This window comes from Mobula hypostoma, chromosome 5, assembly GCF_963921235.1.
Source record: "Mobula hypostoma chromosome 5, sMobHyp1.1, whole genome shotgun sequence".
Classification (NCBI taxonomy): Eukaryota; Metazoa; Chordata; class Chondrichthyes; order Myliobatiformes; family Myliobatidae; genus Mobula; species Mobula hypostoma.
The window spans coordinates 145,107,065-145,130,664 of record NC_086101.1 but is presented as its reverse complement, the minus strand read 5'-3'; the positions used below and the strand labels follow the sequence as shown (position 1 = coordinate 145,130,664).

Genomic DNA, 23,600 nt, shown 5'->3' with positions numbered 1-23,600 from the left:
TAATCTAAATCCATATCCAAAATGCAGAAAACCTGGATAACATTCTCCAGGACCAGTGACAGTACTTTTCTTTTCAATAGCAGAGCGATCCCACCAGTGATCAAAAAGCAGTCTTCCCCTCTCCGCAGCAGAGCAATCCCAACAGCAATCAAAAGACAGTCTTCTCTCTCCAGAAGCAGAGTGATCCTACCAGTGATCAGAAGGTAGGCAGCTGGTGCGTACCTTCCACATTTGTCTCAATGTTTCAACCTCCCTCGTTGCTTTAATTGGCAAACAATGGAAGCTCTGATCAGCGAAATGGAGTCAAACATCAGCTTGCACCCTGCAGCCTTCTCACCATGCGGTTCTCAGATGCTGCCTCTGCCCCTCAAATTCTCCTCGGAGACTGCAGAGTGTTGAAACACCCAAACAATCTCCAAACTGCAAATCATAGGCTCCAACAAAGAGGATAGACAAAGGAAAATTGGTGGATGTTGTGTGCTTGGGTTTTCAGAATACCTTTGAGAAAGTGCTGTACACAAGGCTGCTAAACAAGAGCCCAGTGTATTACAGGAAATATACTTGCATTGACTGGTTGGCAGGAGTCAAAGAATGGGCATAAAGGTTTCCTTTTCTGATTGCCTGCCAGTAACCAGTGGTGTTCCACAGGGGTCTGTGTTGAAACTAATTTTTTTTTTGTTGCAGTTAACAATTTGGATGACAGTATCATTGGCTTTGTGGTCAAGTTAGCAGACGATATGAAGGTAGGTGAAGGGACAATTTAGCGTTGAGGAACAGAGGGGTTGCAGAAGAAATTATTTAGATCATGAGAATGGGCAAAGTGGTGGCAGATGGAATAGAGTGTCGGGAAACGTACAGTCATGCAGTTTCGTAGAAGGAATAAAAGCTTAAACTATTTTCTAAACTGGGAGAAAACTCAAAAATCCAAGGTGCAGAGAGATTCTGGAGTCCTTGTGCAGGATTCCCCAAAGGTTAATTTGCAGGTTGATTCGTTGACGAGGAAGGCAAATGCAATGTTAGCACTGATTTTAAGAGGACAAGAACATAAAAGCATGGATGTAATGCTGAGACTGTATAAGGCTCTAGTAAGGCCTCACTTGGAGTATAGTGACCAGTTTTGGGCTCCTTATTTAAGGAAGGATGTGCTGACATTGGAGGGTTTAGAGGAGGTTCAGGAATGAAAGGGTTATCATACGAGCAACGAATGAAGGCTCTGTCTATACTCACCAGAATTTGGAAAAAGGAGGGGGAATCTCACTGAAACCTATCAAATGTTGAAAGGCCTAGATAGAGTGGTTGTGAAGAAGATATTTCCTTTGGTGGGGGAGTCTCCGACCAAGGGGCACAGCCTCAAAATGGAGGGATGTTATTTAGAACAAAGACGAGGAGGAATTTCTTTATAGTCAGGGGGTGGTGAATCTCTGGGATGCATTGCCACAGGTCACTGGGTACATTTAAGGCAGAGGTTTATAAGTTCCTGATTAGTCAGGGCATGAAAGGTTATGGGGAGAAGGCACGAGAATGGAGTTGAGAGGGTAATGGATCACCCATGATGAAATGGCAGAGCAGACGATGGGCCAAATGGCCTAGTTCTGCTTATGGTCTAATGGTCTAATAAATAGATACTGGTTCCTATCATTTCAGGTTGGAAGGTGAGTATATTGTCAAAGGTCTTCAGCATTTGCTTGTTCAGCAGTGGAGATGGACACCAGTAGCTGAATTTCCCATCCAGTGTGTGGGCTGGCTTTTCTCCTTCAGTGGTCTAGGACTCTGTGACAACTTTCAGTGCACGTGGATAGCTGAGAGGCACAAGTACTCTGACTGAGTGAGGCTCCGCAAATGAATCAGGAGTCTAACTTATACTGCTAGATGTGGAAAGAAAAAGCTCCTGGTGTCTGAATCTGTGACCTGAAGAAAATAGTACTGAAGGAAGCAATTAATATAGATTCTCATCTGCTCAGTGAGAAAAGTTCAGAGAAAGAGACACAAGGAATTGAGGAGAATGAAAACGTTGAGTTTAATAGGTTTACTTACAGGATGCAACAGATGCTTAGGAGGTGAGGCACTGAGATGAAAAATAAAGTGTGTTTAAAAATATTTGAACAATGTTCAAGGTAGTGCCACAACCTTTTTAGTACACACATAGTATCTTAATTTGGTTGGGCACCCTTAGGAAAAAGGGACCGATATTCTAATCAGCTCCTGCCAATAAATTTCAGAACTCAATTCTCCTGTCTACACAGCTCCAACTTTACTTTGCTGTTCGCTTTCATTCTTTGAGATAAGACTTGGACAATTAGTAACAGATTATTTTGGTCTGCTGAACAAACAACTAGAAGAAATTTCTTTTCCACGAACATGCTGGTGGAAGTGGACAATTTTGAAATGACCAAATTAGAAAGAACAAAAGAAAAAGAGACATTATTTTTTCAGGGCTTTATTGCATAGTATGAAAACACCAAACCATTGGTTAAATACCACATTCAGCACCAAGCAATATTGCAGCTTAGATACACTGATACAGGTCCACAATCCCTTATCCGAAATCCTTGGGGCCAGTTGCATTTCAGAACTCAGAATTTTTCGGATTTCAGACCCACGCCCCCGCCCCCCCGATACCAAAAAACACGTATGCTCAAGTCCCTTATTTAACCTGGTCAGTGCGGTGGACTTTAAGACCCAGCAGTACACCAAACCTATGCACATCCTCCCGTATACTTTAAATCATCTCTAGATTACTTATAATACCTAATACAATGTAAATGCTATGTAAATAATTGTTATACTGTATTGTTTAGGGAATAATGACAAGAAGAAATATAATTTCCAACCAAAACATTCAATAAAACATAAAGATATACAGCTTCAAATGAACCGAATCAAACACATGGTAAATGACTTATTGGAATAAATGCAGAACGTCACTGTCACTATAAAACTTCAGTAACTTGTCTTTCTGTTTATTTAAATCATATACAGTGGTAGTTCCGACACTATTTTCTTCAGTAAGACGCCGCACAGACACACCACGATTAAGCTTCTGCAATAACTCCACTATCTGCATTACTGATAGAGAAGATTCCTTCTCTTTTTTTCTCATTGTTACCCACAGGGGTATCTGCAGCTCTGTTTGACATTTTCACAGTGAGATATTAAACACAAAGTCAACAGTGAACACAAAATATCAGCGAACAGCAAATGCATGTGTAACCAGTACGAGCGCTGAGCCACAACTGACGTCTGGCGGCCTCTGCTAGTGCTGCCACGTCACACCTGAGTGACGTCAGCTGTTGGCAAAAAAAAATTTCGGTTTTCGGAACTTTTTTGGATTTCAGAATTTCAGATAAAGGAATGCGCACCTGTACCATTATGTAATTGATAAGACATTGCATTTTCAAATGTGTCACATATTAATCTCCTATTACATATATTATTTACATTTATAACTTAAATGATCTGTATACCATCTCAGTACCAGATGAACTTGTCTATGTTCAACATAGAGAAAATAAAAAATAAACTGAAGATGGGTTTTAAATCAATTTAAGATGAACATTTGCAAATGGCCTGGAATGTGAACAAATTTCTCAACTTCCTTAAAATACAGGAGGCACTTCAGTCCATCAAAATAATGCCAGCTGCCAGAGCAATCCCATTCCTCACTAATTTTTACTGTAACCTAATCCTCTACATTCCCAATTTTCTCCTTATTCTACCATTCACCTATCAATTTGGATTAATTTACAGTAGCTAATTAACATGAATATTAATTAATTTTTTTGTTTGAAATAATTTGCTTCGCTGATGATAGAAAGAAATATACAGCTTTAGAAAATTAAGTTTAGGAAGACTTCCGGGTCATCAAGGGAATGGCGGCGTAAGGAAAAGGTCTCTCGACAAAAAAGAAGGTAAACTGCCCCAAAATCAAATTTAGACAAATACTTAATATTGCATAACTATATTAATAAAAGGGGCAAGGATGATGTCTAAGAACAAGATTAAAAAGTCCGCTCCGAAGGCTGATAAACATAAAGAGACGCAGCAAGGCGACGGGCCTAGCTCCCCCACGGCAAGCCAGGACGGAGATAAAGAGGGGGAATTGGTGACTCTGTCTTTGATTCTCAGAGAGATTTGCGAGGTCCGACAAGATAGCAGCAAACAGCTGGAAGATATTAAAGGAGAAATAGTAAAAACTAACTCGCGGATAGATGAAGTCGAAGCGAGGATTGTTGGAATTGAAGAGAAGCTACAAAACGCCGAGGAAGTGATAGCAGAAATGCTGAAGCTGCAAGACCAGCTCCAGTGGAAACTAATAGATCAAGAAGGCCGCTCAAGAAGGGAAAATGTGAGGATTTATGGAGTTCCCGAAGGAACTGAAGGTAAATCCAGTTTGATGATTCCCTTCATAGAAAAGCTGCTTAGAGAGAACCTTGATATACCAGACGTAAAAGACCTACAGATAGAAAGGGCTCACCGCGCGTTGGCACCACAACCTCCGGCAGGCGCCCAGCCCAGATCGATTCTGGTCAGATTTCTCAGTTACAGAACGAAGGAAGAGGTGCTTAAAAGGCATGGCAAAATAAAGGTTTCATGTGGAACAACTGTAAAATCAGTTTAGACCAGGATTACGCACCGGGAATCCTTGACAGGTGGAAGGAATATACAGAAACACGGAGAGTCCTGAAGGAAAACAACATCAGATTCCAGACCCTGTATCCAGCTCGGCTGAGAGTCTTTTATGACGAAGGGACAAAAACTTATGCTACGGTGGAGGAGGCAGCGTCGGACCTGGCGGACCGGGGACTACCTATTAAAGTTATCACCCAACCGGAGTCGCTACTGGAGAGGATTCGGCAGAAGTCATGGCAGCCAGTGTGGCGAGGACGCTCCACTCGAACCAGAGTGTCAAACTACAAGGAAAAGCTGCAAATATTCAGACGCGAATGTACAGAGAATACAGATTACTTAAGAGAAATGACTGAAAGAGTAAATCGGACTTAAAGGTAAAATGAAAACTGGTAACTGAAAATAAACTAGGCGGAATAACTTGAATGATAGCAATATGGTCGAGACATAAATAGGAGAAAATTCTCTATGATTATTCAAACTGCTGAGGGCCCTCTAACACAGGGTGAAGATAGAGGTTATCCCTCTGAACTGAGGCGGGTTGGTGCTCAGGCCTCACTGTGGGAAGTCGGGAAAAATTTTCAAATGTTACACGTTCAAAAATGTCTAGGGTGTGGTTATATGTCTTGGTTTACTGTTGAGAAGGGATTGCTTACTGTTTGGTTAGAAAAGGAGAGTGTTTTTTTTTCTACAGAGAAAAATGCAAACTGAATTGGTAAAAATAATTTCCTATAATGTTAATGGGGTTTTGAATCCAATTAAAAGAAATAAGATTATGTCTAAATTGAAAAAAGAGAGGGCACAAATAGCTTTCCTCCAGGAAACACATATGAGCCAATCTGAACATGGAAAATTAAAAAGAATGGGCTTTAAGCATGTATTTTATTCATCATATAAATTGAGTCACAAAAGAGGGGTAGCTACTTTAATATCAAGTACTCTTAATCATGAACATATTTCAGAGACTAAAGACAAAGAATGACGGTTTGTAAAAATCACAGGAAGAATAGAAGGTACAGAAATAACATTGCTGAATGTTTATGCTCCTCCAGGTTGTGAATGGTCATTTTATAGACACATTTTGGACCTAATGGTCAGTTCTCAAGGGGTAGTAATTTGTGGAGGGAATTTTAATATTAGATTAAATCCTGTATTAGATTCTTCAAGAATAGTTACTCAGAATAAACCTCTGACTCGGAAAATGAATTCATTGATGGAGGAGTTGGGAATTATAGATGTCTGGAGGGAATTACACCCTACTAGTAAAGATTATACACATTACTCTTTCCCTCATTCAGCCTATTCAAGGATAGACTATTTCTTTATCTTTAATACAGATAGACTCAGGATAAAAAACTGTAATATTGCAACAATTGATCTGTCGGATCATAGCCCAGTCTCTATGTCTCTAATCCTGGAAAGGAAAATGAGGAAAACACTATGGAGGCTAAACTCACATATACTCAATAACCCGAAAGTCATGGAGAGATTAAGGGGAGAAATATCACCAGTGATCTTATGGGATACATTGAAAGCTGTACTGAGAGGGAAAATTATTTCCATTACCACTCACATGAAAAAAATCAATGCACAAAAATTAGCAGACCTTCAAGGAAAATTAAAACAACTTCAAATTGTAGATAGCAACAAAAGTAATTCAAATCGAAAACAGGAAATTAGGAAATTGCAAAGTGAAATTGACGATATTTATACGTTGGAAACTCAAAGAAATTTTCTTTACCTGAGACAAAAGAATTATGAAGTAGGAGGTAAATCAGCTAGATTATTAGCATATAAATTACGAAAACAACAAGCAGACAATACAATTCATAAAATAAAGAATCCAAAGACAAAGCTTGTGAGAAGTACAATAGGGAAAATTCAAGAGAGTTTTGAAACATATTATCGAGAGCTGTACTCCCAACCCCGGGCCCCCAATGAGCCCTATATAGCCAGTGTATTGAATTTTTTAGATCTACCTAAACCTACAGATTTACAAAATGAAAATTTATTAGAACCAGTAACTGTCAAAGAACTGAACGTGGCCATCTCTAGGTTAAAGGCTGGAAAGTCCCTGGGTTCTGATGGGTAACCTTAGAGTGGTACAAGTCCCTGAAGACACAGTTAGCCCCATTACTACTTAACACCTTTAATTGGAACTTGCAGAGAGGAGAAACTCCACCTTCCTGGAGAGAAGCGATTATTTCAGTTATTCCTAAAGAGGGTAAAGATAAACTAGAATGTGGCAATTATCGGCCAATTAGTGTTCTTAATTTAGATTACAAACTATTTACATCTATATTAGCACGCAGATTGGAAAAGCTTTTACCTGGCCTAATCCACTTAGACCAGACTAGATTTATTCAACAAAGACAAACACAGGACAACATAAGGAGAACTCTTCACATATTAGAACAGGTTAATAAGAATGATAGTAGTGAATGATAGAATGACAATGGTAGTAGGATTGGACGCTGAGAAAGCTTTTGATTCGGTTAGTTGGGCATTCCTATACAGAGTGTTAGGAAGATTTGGCTTTCAAGAAAAGTTTATTAAAGTAATTCAGACTCTATATGACAGCCCTACAGCCTGAATTAAGATAAATGGGGACCTCTCTGACTCCTTCATCTTAGAGAGAGGCACTAGACAGGGATGCCCAATTTCTCCTCTCCTTTTTGCGCTATATATTGAACTGCTTCCCAACTAATAAGACAGAGCGAAATCGTAAAAGGTATCAAGGTGGCAGGGATTGAACAGAAAGTGGCGTTATTCGCAGATGATGTTTTGGTCTATCTGAGTGAACCAGAAAAATCATTTATAGGATTGTTTACACTGTTGGATGACTTTGGGAAAATATCAGGTTATAAAATAAATGTAAAGAAAACGCAGGTTATGTCCCTAAATTATACACCATCCAAAAAATTGCAGGATACATACGATCTTAAGTGGGAAGCTAAATCATTAAAATATTTAGGAATAACCCTGCCGAAGGATCTTTCAACACTGTCACAGGTAAATTATGGGCCATTAATCTCAGGGATAAAAGCAGATATGCATAGATGGAATCTTATCCCTTTTTAAGTTTAAATTCAAGGATAAATACTATAAAAATGAATATTCTTCCTCGGTTATTGTATCTTTTCCGTACTTTACCAATGGAGGTGGATGATAATTAATTCAGGGAATGGAACAAATGGATTTCCCGCTTCATTTGGCAAGGAAAGAAACCTAGAATTCGATATAACACCTTACAGTTAGGGAAGGAAGGAGGAGGTATGGTTCTTCCTTGCCTGAGAAATTATTTTTATGCCTCACAGATAACCCCTCTGTTATATTGGTGTAATAGGGAATATAAGGCTAGATGGAAGGAAATAGAATTTGGATTAGTTGACAGTTTTCCTCTACAGGCCTCAATAGCTGACAAAGGACTGATGGCCCAGTTGGAAAAATTTAAAAACAGTTGGATAAATCTTACATTAAAAGTATGGCAGAAGGTGGTTAATTCATGTGGAATTAATAACATGTTAAAACTCTTTAGATGGTGTGCATATGATACCGAATTCCTTCCCAACAGAGGAGATAAAAGATTTGAGCTATGGATAAAGAAAGGTCTTACAACCTACCTCTCATTTATAGATAAAAGAGTATTACAAAGTTTCCAAATCCTGCAGGACAAACATGGCCTAGAACACAATGACTTTTTTAGGTACCTTCAAGTACGAAACTATGTTAACCAGAGTTGTAGATATACAGACCTATCAACAGTAGAATTAGAATTTTTCAAGATTCTGAATTCGGCTTGCAGTTCAATACCTAGTAAATCAGTTTCTTGATTATATAATGCACTCTCCCATGCTAAAAATGTAAATACACTGTATATTAAAGAGAAGTGGGAGAAAGAAGCGGGGTTGGTACTTTCAGAGGAGGCTTGGGGGAAAGCCTGCAGCTTTCAATGGTCCTCGACTAATTCTTTGACTTGGAGAGAACATTGTTGGAAAAACATTATAAGGTACTTCAAAACCCCATATCAGGAAAAATATAAAGATACAAACGTGACGTGTTGGAGAAGGTGCGGCTCCAAGGAGGCAAATCATTTTCATATTTTCTGGGATTGCCCTAAATTAAGTTTACATTGGGAAGGTATTCATAGAACATTAGTTAAGTTACTTAGGTCCCAGATACCTCTGAACTTTGAGACGCTCTATTTGGGGCATGTATTGTTTCTTGAACAGAAGGAAGATATAAAGTTGCTGCAGGCCCTCTTAGCGGCAAGTAAGAAATCAATCACTGGAAAGTGGCTAAATCCAATATCACCTACATTAGAAGATTGGCACGAAATTATCTTGGAAATATTTAAAATGGAAAAGTTGACTTACTCCCTGAGAATTCAAAAAGAAAAATTTTATCAAATCTGGAATAAATGGATTGAATATATAACCCCAATGCGAGCAGACTTTAGATGACTCTCCTAATGATTTATATTGCTCTTCTCATCAACACAGTAATATTGCTAACGTAAGCACCCCTAGTCTAAATGTCTTTTTTTTTTGTTTTCTTTTGGAAAATAGAGAATTAACACAAGTAAAGGGAAAGATTTGGGAAAGGGATAAAAAATGAAAAAAATAAGTAAATAAGTACATAGGGATTGGATAATTATGTCCGCGGGCAGGAGCAAGCATGAACAAATTAGGATATAAACAGCTACAATGGTTGTTACATAGGCTTACATACAACATTTTGGACCAGTGGAAATGGTCCAGAAGAGTTATATGGAAACTATTATTACCATTTTTCTTAACAACTAATATCATTACTTAGCCTAATAGATTAGAATTACCACAGTACATAATTATCTATTTAAGTGTCTAATTTCCTTTTATATCATCTCAATGTGTACTTAAGAATGTATAAATAATTATAGTTATATATATATATATATATATATATATATATATATATAAATAAAAATGGAAAAGATTATATGTGTGAAAAAAGTACATGATATTTGTGAATTCCTTATCCAAATAAAAATAAAAAAAAATTAAGTTTAATGTTAATTCAGAGACTAGGTATATTCAATACTTATAATTTCAAGCATTGATAGGTTTAGGAGTCTAACTTCTGTGAACTGCTTTAGTCTCTGTTGCGAGGGTACTTCCGTAGAGGACAGATTTCCAACAATAATGAAATGGTGACATAACTCCAAAATTGGACATCACACAACAAGAAAGGAATCTGCAGATGGCAGGTGTCCCTCCTGGTTGTAGGAGTCATGCTTGGGTATTGCTGACGAAAACAGTGCATTTTTGTAAATGGTACACACTTCAGTCACGATGCACCAGTGGTGGAGGAAGAGAATATTTACTAAAAATTTAAAACCAAAATTGAGAGGCTGAAAAAGTATTCATCCCCTTTATATTTACTATAGTAACTTTCCTCTGGTGCAATACTAACTCACCCAATCTGCTAATATAGAAAATTGAAGGATCACCTGTTTTCAATGAATTCCTAAGAATACCCAACAGTTTGGTAGATTTCCAACAGACCAAACCAAAGTGAAGACAAAAGAGCATTCAAGGCAAGTCAGGGAAATGATAATAGAGAATAACAAATCGGCAGAAGGGTACAAGAACATCTTAAAGGCACCAAACATACTGTGGAGCTCAATGTTGTCTATTGTGAAAAAATGCCAAAAAATGCAAAACCACAGCTACACTGCCTAGGTCAGGCTCAGGTGTTGAAGAATGGCACTTGTCAGAGAGACTACTGTGACATCAACAGTCACTTTGAATGAGCTGCAAAAGTCAGTGGCTGCAACGGTAAATGAAGTTCATGACTCCATAATCTCTAATTCCTTGCACAAAAGTGGTATTTATGGAAGAGTGGCATGGAAGAAGCCTTGCCTGAAAACAAAGCATACCCTTGCCCGTTAAGACTTTGCAAAGTGTCACTTAAAGGATAATGTAAAGATGTAGATGATGGAGTTGTGCTCGGATGACACTAAAGTGGAACTTTTTGGCTTCAGCTTTGTGGCATAAATCTAATACTGCACATCAGACAGTTAACACCATCCCTACTGTAAAGTATGGTGGAGGTAGCATCATGTTATGGGGATGCTTTTCAGTAATAGGGACTGGAAATCTGGTCAGGATACATGGGAAGATGAATGCTGTAAAAAATACATTTGAGATCCTGATTAAATGTCTCTACCAGAAAGTTTAAACCGGGAGGAATTTCATTTTGCAGCCAGACAATGACCCAACGCACACTGCCAAACAACCATGGAGTGGTTTCAAATGAAGAAAATTGATGTCCTTGAATGGCGCAGTCAAAGTTCTGACCTTAACCTGCTCATCTTTGGCAAGACCTCAAGACTCTGTCATCTGCCACTCCCCAACTAACCTGGCAGAACTTGAGCAATTTTGCAAGGAGGAATGGGCAAATCTTGCTCCATCACAATATGCAAAGCTACTAGAGACACCTATTATTAGAGACAATTATTACTGGCTGCAATAACTGCTAGAGATGATTTAACTGCTAGAGACGATTTAACTAAGTACTGAGCAAAGGGCAATGAATACTTTTGAACTGCTGACATTTCAGTTTTTCAAATTTGAATTTTTCATGCTTTACAATTCTCCGTTTTTTTAAGACTCTGTGAAAAAAGGAGAATGTGATTCACAAATAAAAATGTTCAGTGAAATTGATCAAAATCCCTGGTTACAATACTCATTTATGTGAACAAAGAGTTGGGGGCTTAATACTTCTACAAAGCACCGTAAATATACTATACAGCAGATAGAATTAAATATTTAATAGATACCTTTTCTATTGGATGACCTGCAACAGGTTCATCATCCACAGCCAAGATTCGATCCCCAACCTTAACTCTTCCATCCTATAAAAACACAGATCTTTTTGTTACAAAGCAAAACAGATCTCGAAACTCATGCACAGTTAATCATTCTCTGTCCTCACATACTGCTGGGATTTCCTTTCTGCTTCTCTCTGGGAACGATGCGCATCACAGGGAGGCAATCGGGCATGTGGAAAACACAGTGTGCACAAAATCTACGACATCAATAAAAAACTTTGAATAATGATGTTGTCACCCTCTGATGCAAACACTTACTAGGGTGCTGAGGTCTATTCAGCATTTTCCAAGTCTTAATGGGGCTACTTCCAAGGTGCTCAAAAAAATCCATCTTTTATGAGGGAAATTCTTGTTTAAGTTTTCTCAGTGACCGCTCCTATCCACACACACCACTGTTCCATAGGTATTTCCCTGATCTTCCTCATTTTCCATCATCTAGTTAATCCACTGCCAACAGCAACATTTTTCTGTGGCTCTGTTTCCCTACCATCACCATCTCAACACCTGGCCAAATGACTACTTCTTTGAGAGTTTCCTTTCAAGCAATAATAATACCCTGGTGTCAAATGCTGTCGTGTAAGGACTGTTCTACTGCTTACAACTCATCTGATAGGAGCCATCCACTAAACCCATTTTTCTCCATGCCCACAACCTCAGGTGCAACTTGGACTTTTTTTTAAAACAGTAAGTCTTACATATTTTACGTAAATCTCAATTCAGTTCATAGATATCTCTACCAGTCTGAAGAGTTTTTTTGTTTTTTTTAAATGATGTGACTCAAGTTTACATATGCAACATTGCTAAATCAGTGAATCAACTGATCATTAAATTGTTGTATTTTTAACTGGGTTAGAAGGCCTTGGATTTCCAGCACAAAATCTAGGGTGAAGTACTGTTAATTTATTAGAGTAGAAAATCCCATGGAACTATTTCAAAGATGATCAGGGAGGTTGGAAAACATCAGCCCTCAATTAACATCACTAAAAGTATTTCTGAACTTTGCCTCCTATTAGTGTAACTTCAGTCTCCATCTCCTTTAGAACAATCTACTGGGTGTAATATACTTCCGGATGCTCTGACATAGTGAAGTGTCCTCTGAAATGTACTTGGTTGTTTTTTCTTCAAACTTACCTTTGACGCTGTTCCATTTTCTGTTAGGTTCTTGATAACCACTCCGTCATTGGTACTCTCTTCACTAATTGCAATTCCTAGTCCACTTTGATCCTATACAAATAAGGACACGTTTAGCTTTCCATTGACATGTTCAAATATATAGACTCTATAGATGAGTGTATTTCCACAAAATCATTCAGAGTCTTCCCCAAACAGAAGCCCTGGTTGAATCATGAGATCCACAATCTGCAGAGCAGCAGATCATTGACATTCAGGTCTGGTGACTAAGTAAGAACAAAAGGTCTAAGTACCATTTCTGGAAAGCCATCTCAGGCAAAGTGGTAATTTCAGACTAAACTTGAATCAGTGAAGGATGCTCAACAGCTGTGGCAGGGCTTGAATGCCATCACCTACTACAAAGTGAAATCAAGCGACATAGCTTGCAACAGGGGTTCGCTTCCAGATGAGCTCAATGCCGTCTATGCTCATTTTGACCGACAAAACATGGAGGAACCCTTACGAACTCCCACAGCTCCCAATGACCCTGTAATTTCAGTTTCTGAGGCCAACATGATAGCATCCTTATGGAGGGTGAACCTGAAGAAAACATCTGGCCCAGAAGGAGTACCTACGCTGCTCAACTGGCTGGAGTGGTCACCAAATATCTTTAACCTCTCACTTTGGCAGTCTGAGGTACCCACCTGCTTCAAGCAAATTTCAATTACACCGGTGCCTACGAAGAACGCAGTAACCTGTCTCAATGACTATCGTCCAGTAGCATTTACATCTACTGTGAAGTATTTTGAGAACTTGGTGATGAAACCTATCAACTTCTGCCTGAGAAGCAACTTGGAACCTCGTGGCAAAACAGTTCCACAACAGGTGCCATTTCATTGGCTCTTCACTCAACCCTGCAACAGCTGAACAGCAAAGATGCATACATCAGGATGCTCTTTATTGAAAGCTTCTCAGCATTCAATTTCATCACCCTTTCAAAATTAATCAATAAGCATCAAGACCTTTGCCTCAATTCCTCCTTGTGCAATTGGATCTTCAATTTCCTCAGTTGCAGACCCCATTCAGTTTGGATTGAACAACACCTTCTCCACAACCTCCTCCAGCACAGATGCACCATAAGCCTGTGTGCTTAGGCCTCAGCTCTACTCGCTACACACTTTGACTGTGGTGCTAAGCACAGCTCCATATTTAAGTTTGCTGATGACACCGCTGCCATTGGTGGAATCAAAGGTGCTGATGAATCAGCATATAGGAAGGAGATTGAAAATCTGGCAAGAATGGTACCACAACAAACACCTCTCACTCAATGCCAGCAAGACCAAGGAGCTGATTATTGACTTCAGGAGGAAGAACCAGCTGTCCATGAGCCAGTCAGTGTTATCATTTCAGAGGACCTCTCTTGGGGCCCAGCATGTAAGCATGGAAGCACGGCAGCACCTCTACTTCCTTAGAAGTTTGTTACAATTTGGCAAGAAAAAAAAGCTTTGACTTCTACAGATATGTGGTGGAGAGTTTTGTTGATTGGTTTGTACCGATACACCAATGCCCTTGTATAGAAAATACTACAAAAAGTAGTGGATACAGTCCAATTAATCATGGGCAAAGCCTTCCCCTGCACTGATCTCATCTACACGAAGTGCTGTTGCAGAAAAGCAGCATCAGTCATCAAGGGCTCCATGACCCAGGCCATGCTCTCCTTGCCACTGCCATCAGTATGAAGGTCCATGAGCCTCAGAACTCACCACCAGGTTCAGAAACAGTTATTACACCTCAACCATCAGGCTTTTGAACCAGTACGGATATCTTCACTCAGTTTCACTCGTCCCATCATTGAACTGTTCCCACAACCTGTTCATCTAATGTTCTCAATATTTATTAGTTATTTATTTTTATTAATATTTTTTATTTTGTATTTGCAGTTTGTTGTCTTTTGCACTCCGGCTGTTTGTCCAACGTGTTGGGTGTGATCTCTCCTTGATTCTTTATGGTTCTTGGATTTACTGAGTATGCCTGCAAGAAAACCAATCTCAGGGTTGTATATGGTGACATATACTTACCTTGATAATAAATTTACTTCAAACTCTCCAATGTCAGAAGCAGCAATACTAGAAGATGGTTAATACTCTCACAGAAAATTGGTACAATTATCATCCAATCTTGTAACAAAAATACTGTTGCTTTAATAGGAAATTTTCTGAAGTCAGGGAAAGTAGAATCAAAACCCAATTTATTGTGGTTATCTCTCGGAACACTATTTTTCTATTCCTCTACTTTTAAGAAACTATTCTCTGTTGAGAACTAACATGCCACTCAGACAGCAGATGATCTTCACATTCCCAAAACTGGTGAATCATAGTTGGCACCTCTTAGTCTTAGCCAATCTGGCCTATATGTGGGTCCAAACTCTGTTCTGTGGCTGATTCTTAAAGGAAAATGAGGAATCTATAACACTGGCATTGCTTGGGACACCAGCATCTCACGAATAAATCGCATAAGGTTTCAGTTAAGCTGACTGGTGTTGAATTGGATGTTACAATTGTGAAAATTTAAAGACAAACCTTGGAAGTTGGATGGAACAGGTGGGCTAGTGATGATAACCAATCAGCTTCCCATGATACGCACCATTCACCAATGAGGCTTTGTGTATTTTTCAGCTGCTTCCAGGTTTAACCCTGGAAAACTATTTATCCTGGGCTATAGAAAAGCTACTGGATAAAGACATAATATCTTGAGGGCTGGTAGGACAAGAATTCAATTTTACCTATCTAACCTTACTTCTAACCCTGTAGCCCAACTTCCACCTAGGGATTGTCAATTAGAGCATCTCTCTGCATGATTAAGAAATTCTCCCTTCCCCCACTCATTGGGCATCCACTATCCTGGCTTCAGGCTCCATATCTGGTCCAGGACTGTGGATATTGCATGCAAGGATGTTAACTGTAACAACTTGAATAGCATTCAGACGGAGAATATGTTCGAAAGAGGGAAGACTATATGTCAGAGCTCCTATATGTCTGGACTTTTGAATTACCTGATTAATACCCCATTTACTGCTCACAAACATTACTGTGGACAGCACAGTAGTGTAGTGCCATCAATCAGCAAATGGAGTTCAATTCCTGCCACTGTCTGTCAGATGTCTATATATTTTCACCATGAGTTCTTGAGTGCCTCAGTTTCCTCCCATGTTCCAAAGACGTATTGTATAGGTCAGGGCCAAGTGGTTAAGGCATTTGACTAGCGACCTGAAGGTCATGAGTTCGAGCCCCAGCCAAGGAAGCGTGTTGTGTCCTTGAGCAAGGCACTTAATCACACAGTGCTCTGTGGCGCCACTGGTGCCAAACTGTATGAGTCCTAATGCCCTTCCCTTGGACAACATCGGTGTCGTGGAGAGGGAAGACTTGCAGCATGGGCAACTGCTGGTCTTCCATACAACTTTGCCCAGGCCTGCGCCCTGGAGAGTGAAGACTTTCCAGGCGCAGATCCATGGTCTTGCAAGACTAACGGATGCCTTTATTAGGGTTATTAAGTTGTGCCATGCTATGGTGGTGCCAGAAAACACTTATGGGCTGCCCCCAGCACATTCCTGTATATGGACTGTGGTGGTTGTTGATGAAAATTACACATTTTATTGTATGTTTCAATGTATAGGTGACAAATAAAGCTAATCTTTAATCTCAATCTTTCAAAACCTACCACGTCCAAGAATGTGGCCATCTAAGTTTAAAGGAAGCACATCATAGACTTCAAAATATTGCTTTGCATGAATGAGCTAGAAATAACACAAAATCTACACTGTTAATTATTGCTGCACCATTCTGTTCAGCAGGAGTTCCTCTAGTCCAATGACACGCAGAGTATTTAAAGAATTTCAATGGCTTTGCTTTTTTACTTTAATATTATTTTATCGGATGTGCCGTTAGTTCCTGTACATCTAGAAATGTTTGTTTCATCAGACACTGCAAATTCAAAGAAATATACCACAGTAAGCAGGACGTCAATTATTTTTAGATGAATTTTACAAGCTTTGCAAATTGCAAGAAAGTTACCTTGGTAAGCAGCACATCCTGAGTATTCTTAAATAAAGTTTGACATTTTCCAGCTTGCAACTGAGATGCATTCTGATCTTTCTAGAAAATTAAATTTGAAATCATAATTTATTTTATTAATAATATAAATACTAAAAGTCATAAACAGCATATTCAAAATTCTACTATTACACTGGAAGAAAGCAAATGAACCTCAAATAGCTATTGCTGTAGAATTCATAAAGCAATTTTCATTACATGCTTCATGATTCATGATTCTATCATCTCCATTTTGTGTCTGAAAAGCTCAGCCTAGTTCTCAAAGCACATATATACCATTCTCCAAAGGGCAGAAAAACATTTTCTCTTTTTGGTTCATATGGGTTTTGCATATTTTGTATTAGAGATACAGCACGGTAACAGACCCTTCTGGCCAAATGAGTCTGCTCTGCCCAATTACACCCGAGACCAATTAATTTACCAACCTGTAAGTCTTTGGAATGTGGAAGGAAACCAGGTCGCCACAGAGAGTATGTGCAAAATCCTGACAGACAGCAGCGGAATTGAACCTGTAATAGTGTCATACTAACTGCTATGCTAACATGCAGCCCAACTTCATATCTTCATGTTCAATAACCCGAGAAGATGATCTCCAAAATCCCGTTATCTGCACTGTTCTTAACAATTCTTTCTTAATGAACAGAAATTTATGTAACCAATACTTAATTATTAGAACTCCCAAATATAAATAAGATAATTTTTATCTTCCTGCTTTGTAGGTTATTAGAGATGGCTTTGAATGTTTGAATAATTGTAATATTGTTGTCGGAATTATTTTTTCAGTGTGGTTTTCTTTTAAATCTTTTTATTAAATAAGTATACAAAAAGGTAAGCCATATAGACACTAATACATTGTTAGAATATAATAAAATTACAGAAGATATTAATACAAAAACAATACTACAAACAATGTAATTTAAACATAACATACCAAGGTAACATAATAGTATACTAATTTTATATATATATCAATGGAGAAAAAGAAAAAAAAAACCCAAAAAAAAACCCACCGTGCAACTAACTAAAAGCAGCGCAAAGCAATGGGCTAACTTGAAACCAAACAGAGTTAAACTTAAAATCACGTCCTCAATCCCGACCTCCATTAAAAACAGTGAAAAAAACAAGAAGGGTATATATTACATTAAATGAAAATATTGAATAAAAGATCTCCAAGTCTGTTCAAATTTAAATGAGGAGTCATAAAGATTGCTTCTAATTTTCTCCAAATTCAAGCATAATATCGTCTGAGAAAACCAAAAAAAGGTAGTTGGAGCATTAAGCTCTTTCCAATGTTGTAAGATACATCTTTTCGCCATTAAAGTAAGAAATGCTATCATTCTACGGGCTGAAGGGGAGACATTACTGGAAATTTTAGGTAGTCCAAAGATAGCAGTAATAGGGTGAGGAGAGATATCTATATTCAATACCTTGGAGATAATATTAAAAATGTCTCTCCAAAAAGTTTCCAAAGTAGGGCAAGACCAAAACATATGAGTTAAAGAGGCTATCTGCCCCGGACATCTATCACAAAAAGGATTAATATGAGAATAAAAGCGCGCTAACTTATCTTTGGACATACGTGCTCTATGAACAACTTTAAATTGAATTAGGGAATGTTTAGCACAGATAGAGGAAGTATTGACTAATTGTAAAATCTGCCCCCAGTCATCCACAGAAATGGTAAACCCCAATTCCTGTTCCCAATCTACCCTAATCTTATCAAATGGAGCTTTCCTAAGTTTCATAATAATATTATAAATCATAGCCGATGCACCTTTCTGACATGGATTAAGGTTGATTATAGTATCTAAAATGTATGTAGGAGGAAGCATTAGAAAGGAAGAAAGTATAATACTTAGAAAATTTCTAACTTGTAAATATCTAAAAAAATGTATTCTTGATAAATTATATTTATTAGATAATTGTTCAAAAGACATAAGGGAACCATCTAAAAATAAATCCAAAAACCGTGAAATACCCTTAGTCTTCCAAATTTGAAAAGCACGATCCGTAAAAGAGGGAGGAAAAAATGTTACCTAAAATAGGAATCGCTAACCCAAATTGATTAAGATCAAAAAATTTTCTGAATTGAAACCAAATACGCAAGGTATATTTAACTATCGGGTTAGACACCTGTTTAAGGCATTTCCAATCAAAAGGAAGAGAGGAACCTAAAATAGAGCCAAGTGTAAAACCCTGAACAGATTGTAATTCCAATACTACCCATTTAGGAATGGATAGTATATCCTGGTCCAGTAACCAGAATTTCATATGTCGAATATTAATTGCCCAATAATAAAATCTAAAGTTAGGTAATGCTAAGCCTCCATCTCTCTTAGCTTTCTGTAAATGTATTTTACCCAGTCTCGGGTTTTTATTCTGCCAAATAAATGAAGAAATTTTAGAGTCAACTTTGTCAAAAAAAGATTTTGGAACAAAGATTGGTAATGCCTGAAATATATATAAAAATTTTGGCAAAAAAAACATCTTAACTGCATTAATACGACCAATCAAAGTTAAATATAAAGGAAGCCATTTAGATGAAAGTTGAGTAATATGGTCTATTAATGGTAAAAAGTTAGTCTTAAATAAATCTTTGTATTTACAAGTAATTTTAATTCCAAGATATGAAAAATAATTATTAATCAATTTAAATGGAAATTTATAATATAAGGGAAGTTGTTTATTAATCGGAAAGAGTTCACTCTTACTAAGATTTAATTTATAACCTGAAAAAAGATCAAATTGTGCTAATAACTCTAAAACAGCCGGGATGGATTTTTGAGGATTAGAAATATATAAAAGTAAATCATCAGCATAGAGTGATAATTTATGGGACTTTAAGCCCCGAGTTATCCCAGTAATATTTGGAGATTCTCCAATGGCAATTGCAAGAGGTTCTAATGCAATATCAAATAATAAGGGACTAAGAGGACAGCCTTGTCGAGTACCTCGAAAAAGAGGGAAAAAAGGTGAACTTAAAGAGTTAGTACGGACCGAGGCCACAGGAGAATAATATAAGAGTTTAATCCAGGATATAAATTTCAAGCTGAAATTAAACCTTTCAAGCACCTTAAATAAATAAGGCCATTCTACTCTATCAAAAGCTTTCTCGGCATCTAAAGAGATAACACACTCAGGAACATTTTGTGAGGGAGTATAAACAATATTTAACAGTGTACGAATATTATAAAAAGAGTAACAACCTTTAATAAAACCCGTTTGGTCTTCCGAAATAATAGAGGGAAGTACTTTTTCTAATCTATTTGCTAATAACTTAGAAAAAACTTTAGAATCAACATTTAATAAAGATATTGGTCTATAAGATGCACATTGAGCAGGATCTTTATCCTTCTTTAATATTAAAGAGATTGACACTCTATTAAAAGATTCAGGAAGTTTACCAAGTTTCAATGAAGCCTCAAAAACCCTACAGAGCCAAGGGATTAATGAAGGAGCAAAACATTTATAAAATTCTACGGTAAACCCATCAGGGCCAGGAGCTTTCCCCAAATTCATAGAGAAAATAACATTCTTAATCTCATCCATGGTAATAGGAGTATCTAACATAGAAGCCATATCCTGTGAAATCTCAGGGAAGTCTAAATTATCTAAAAAATCATTCATATATTTAGAATCTCGAGGAGACTCTGATTGATATAAGGAAGAGTAAAAATCACAGAAGGTTTGATTAATCCCCACATGATCAAGTATTAGTCGATCATTTTGGTTATAAATCTGATTAATTTGAGATTTAGCATAATTAGACTTCAATTGATTAGCCAACAGTTTACCAATTTTGTCACCGTGTACATAAAATTCACTTCTTGTTTTCTATAATTGGTTTACAATGGAGGACGAGAGTAATAAACTGTGTTCCATTTGAAGTTCAGTTCTTTGTTTATATAACTCCTCAGAAGGAGCTATAACATATTTCTTATCAATTTCCTTAATCTTGTCCACAATTACCAACTCCTCCTGCTTCTGCTTCTTCCTCAAAGCAGCAGAATACGAGATAATCTGACCATGAATATAAGCTTTAAAAGTATCCCAAAGAGTGTTAACAGAAATATCCTCTGTATGGTTAATTGTAAAAAAAAGATCAATCTGTTCATTCATAAAGTTAACAAAGTCCGAGACCTGAAGCAACAGCGAATTAAAACGCCATTGTCTATTATTTTGTATATTGGCCAGAATTTTAATAGAAAGCTTAAGTGGAGCATGATCCGAAATGGTTATAGAATCATAATCACATTTAATCACTGAGGGAATAAGACGAGAATCAATAAAGAAATAATCAATTCTTGAATAGGAATGACGAACATGTGAAAAAAAAGAAAAATCTTTTTCCTGAGGATGCAAAAAGCGCCAAATGTCCGTCGACCCAGAATCAGAAAGAAATGAATTAAGCAAAGTTGCAGATTTATTAGGTAAGGTCCATAAAGGAGCCGAACGGTCCAAAGCTGGAGACAAACAGGTATTAAGATCTCCGCCCCAGATCAATGAAAACTCATTCAAATTCGGAAACTGATTAAATAATGATTTATAAAATTCCTGACAATCCATATTAGGAGCATAAACATTAACCAAAACTACTTTTTTATTAAATAGTAAACCACTAACCAATAGAAATCTACCATTCGGATCAGAAATAATATCATGCTGTATAAAAGTAACTGAGGAGTCTATAAAAATAGAGACGCCTCGAATCTTAGCATTGGAGTTCGAATGAAACTGTTGTTCCTTCCAGAATTTAAAAAAACGCAGTCTGTCCCCCCTCCGCACATGGGTCTCTTGTAAGAATAAAATTTATGCTTTAAGTCTAAGGAACACTTTAAAAACTTTTTTCCTTTTAATAGGATGATTAAGACCATTAGTATTCCAGGAGACAAAATTAATAATAGACTCCATAAACCCTAAAGTCAACCCACAACAAGGAGGATTGACGATAGGCTCGACCCACGAACCCGGAGAGGGAATAGAACATACAAGAGATACCGGGAAGAAGAACGCAACCAATACTTCAATAATGTATATAGCCCAAGAAGAAAGAAACTAAAAAGTGAAGCCCCTCCCACCACCCCCCACCCCATGTCCCCAAAGCTAAATCTAACGCAGACCAGCCCGAAAGAAGCAAGCACTAAAACTACCCCCATGACTTCCGGTATACACTCCCTAAAAAAAAAGTGTAAATATAAAAAAGATCAGCTGATTATAAAACAGTAAAAGAATAAAAAAAAGATAACTCAATTAAAATAAACACATAACAGAATAAAAGCCAGAAAATATATAAAAAAAACCGCAATAAACCCCAGACCCATGAATAAACAGAACAACAAAAAAAAAAGATTATTAACATAAACTAGTTATAAAAACCTACAAAACAAAATAGAATTAAAAAAAACTACAAAATTTAAGGCCACAAAGGAAATACGTAAAATGACAGTAAGGAAGTAATCACCCAGAATCCCCTGGGAAAAAGAAAGAAATGACGCAGTTAAAAAGAAAGTTTAGCAACCATATTAAGTAATCAAAAATAAACTTTTCTGCCCATATAAGGCAAAAAAAAATTAAGACCGACAAATTCACAGCCTCCGATCAGCGGAGATAGTTAAAAAATTACAATTAAGATGTTGAAGGTGAAAATTGATCCAAATAACTCTGGGCATCCGATGGAGAGTCAAAAAAACGGAGGGCTCCATCCAACGTACGAATCCTTAGACGTGCAGGGTAAAGCAGCGCTGGTCTTAAATCCATCTTGTAGAGTTCCGACATCATAGATCTGTAACGAACCCGTTGATCCCGGATTGGTTTACTGAAATCTTCCACGAATCGGAATTTAAGATCCAGAAAATCAATGAAACCCTTAGATCGAACAAATCGAAACAGTTTCTCCTTGTCTTGAAAGTAATGAAACCGTAAAATAACATGTCGAGGTCTATCTGACCTAGGCGAGTATGATGGAACTCTGTGAACACGATCCAATAACGGTGGTTGGTCAGGAAATACAGTAGGAAATGCATCTTTTAAAAGTTGAGAAAAATACTTCATAGGGTTATCAGATTCAACAGCTTCACGCACCCCGATCATTCGTAGATTCTGCCGTCACATTCTAGATTCTAAGTCAGAGTTTTTAAAGGTCAGAAAATCAAGTTTCTTCTTCATTACATTAATTGTTTCTTCGATTTTCCCCATCTTAAGCTCACTTTGTTGTGTGGATTTTTGAAGATCAGATATAGCCGACTGATGTTCCGTAATAGATGTTTGTATCTTATCGATTGAATCGGCAATTTTCTGGAAATTAATTGAAATTTCCGCACGAATCAGCTCCGTAACAGAGGTTGAAATTTCCCTTTGAATTAACTCCGATATAGCTTTCAAAGTCACCGGTGGTTCAGTCGGAGGGAAATCGGTACTTTTCGGTTTAACCGGAGGTTTGCCATCTTTCCCGTTTTTCCCATTCTTAGACATAGCAGACCTTAAACGCATCCAGTTATCGAAGAGCCCAATTTGATTCAAAGTATTGTAAAAGTTGATGCCTTAATGGTTAATTAAAATATAGCTGATCAGAAGAAAAAAAACTCAGAGGTGATGGAGCGAGTCAAGAACGTGACTTCACTCCATGAGCGCTACCGGAAGTCCCCCCGGTGTGGTTTTGACACATTAATTAGGAATAGTTGACAGATGCTGTTTTCATCCTGAAATCCAAATTCATACCTTTTTTCAAGAATAACAGGTTATTAGCCAGTTATTCAGAGGCCAGTGAGTCTAAATTCAGTGGCAGGGAAAGTACTGGAAAAATATCCTGAGGAACAAGATAAAACTATAATTAGAAAGCTGGGGGTTGATCAGGGTTAATCAGCACTGCTTTGCTAATGGGA

The 23,600-nt window shown here is 37.6% G+C and overlaps 1 protein-coding gene across 12 annotated transcripts in view; it reads right to left on the bottom strand.

Annotated features, from left to right (window-relative positions):
• Positions 1-23,600, bottom strand: part of LOC134347066 (multiple PDZ domain protein) — a 234,251-nt gene that overhangs the window by 66,161 nt on the left and 144,490 nt on the right. For all 12 annotated transcript variants that reach the window (XM_063049149.1, XM_063049152.1, XM_063049156.1 and 9 more), the window contains 3 exons: positions 16,681-16,761; positions 12,632-12,724; positions 11,450-11,524 (listed from right to left, as the gene is read on the bottom strand). In XM_063049149.1, the coding sequence (XP_062905219.1) occupies positions 11,450-11,524; positions 12,632-12,724; positions 16,681-16,761 (249 nt within the window). The remainder of the gene's footprint in view (positions 1-11,449; positions 11,525-12,631; positions 12,725-16,680; positions 16,762-23,600) is intronic.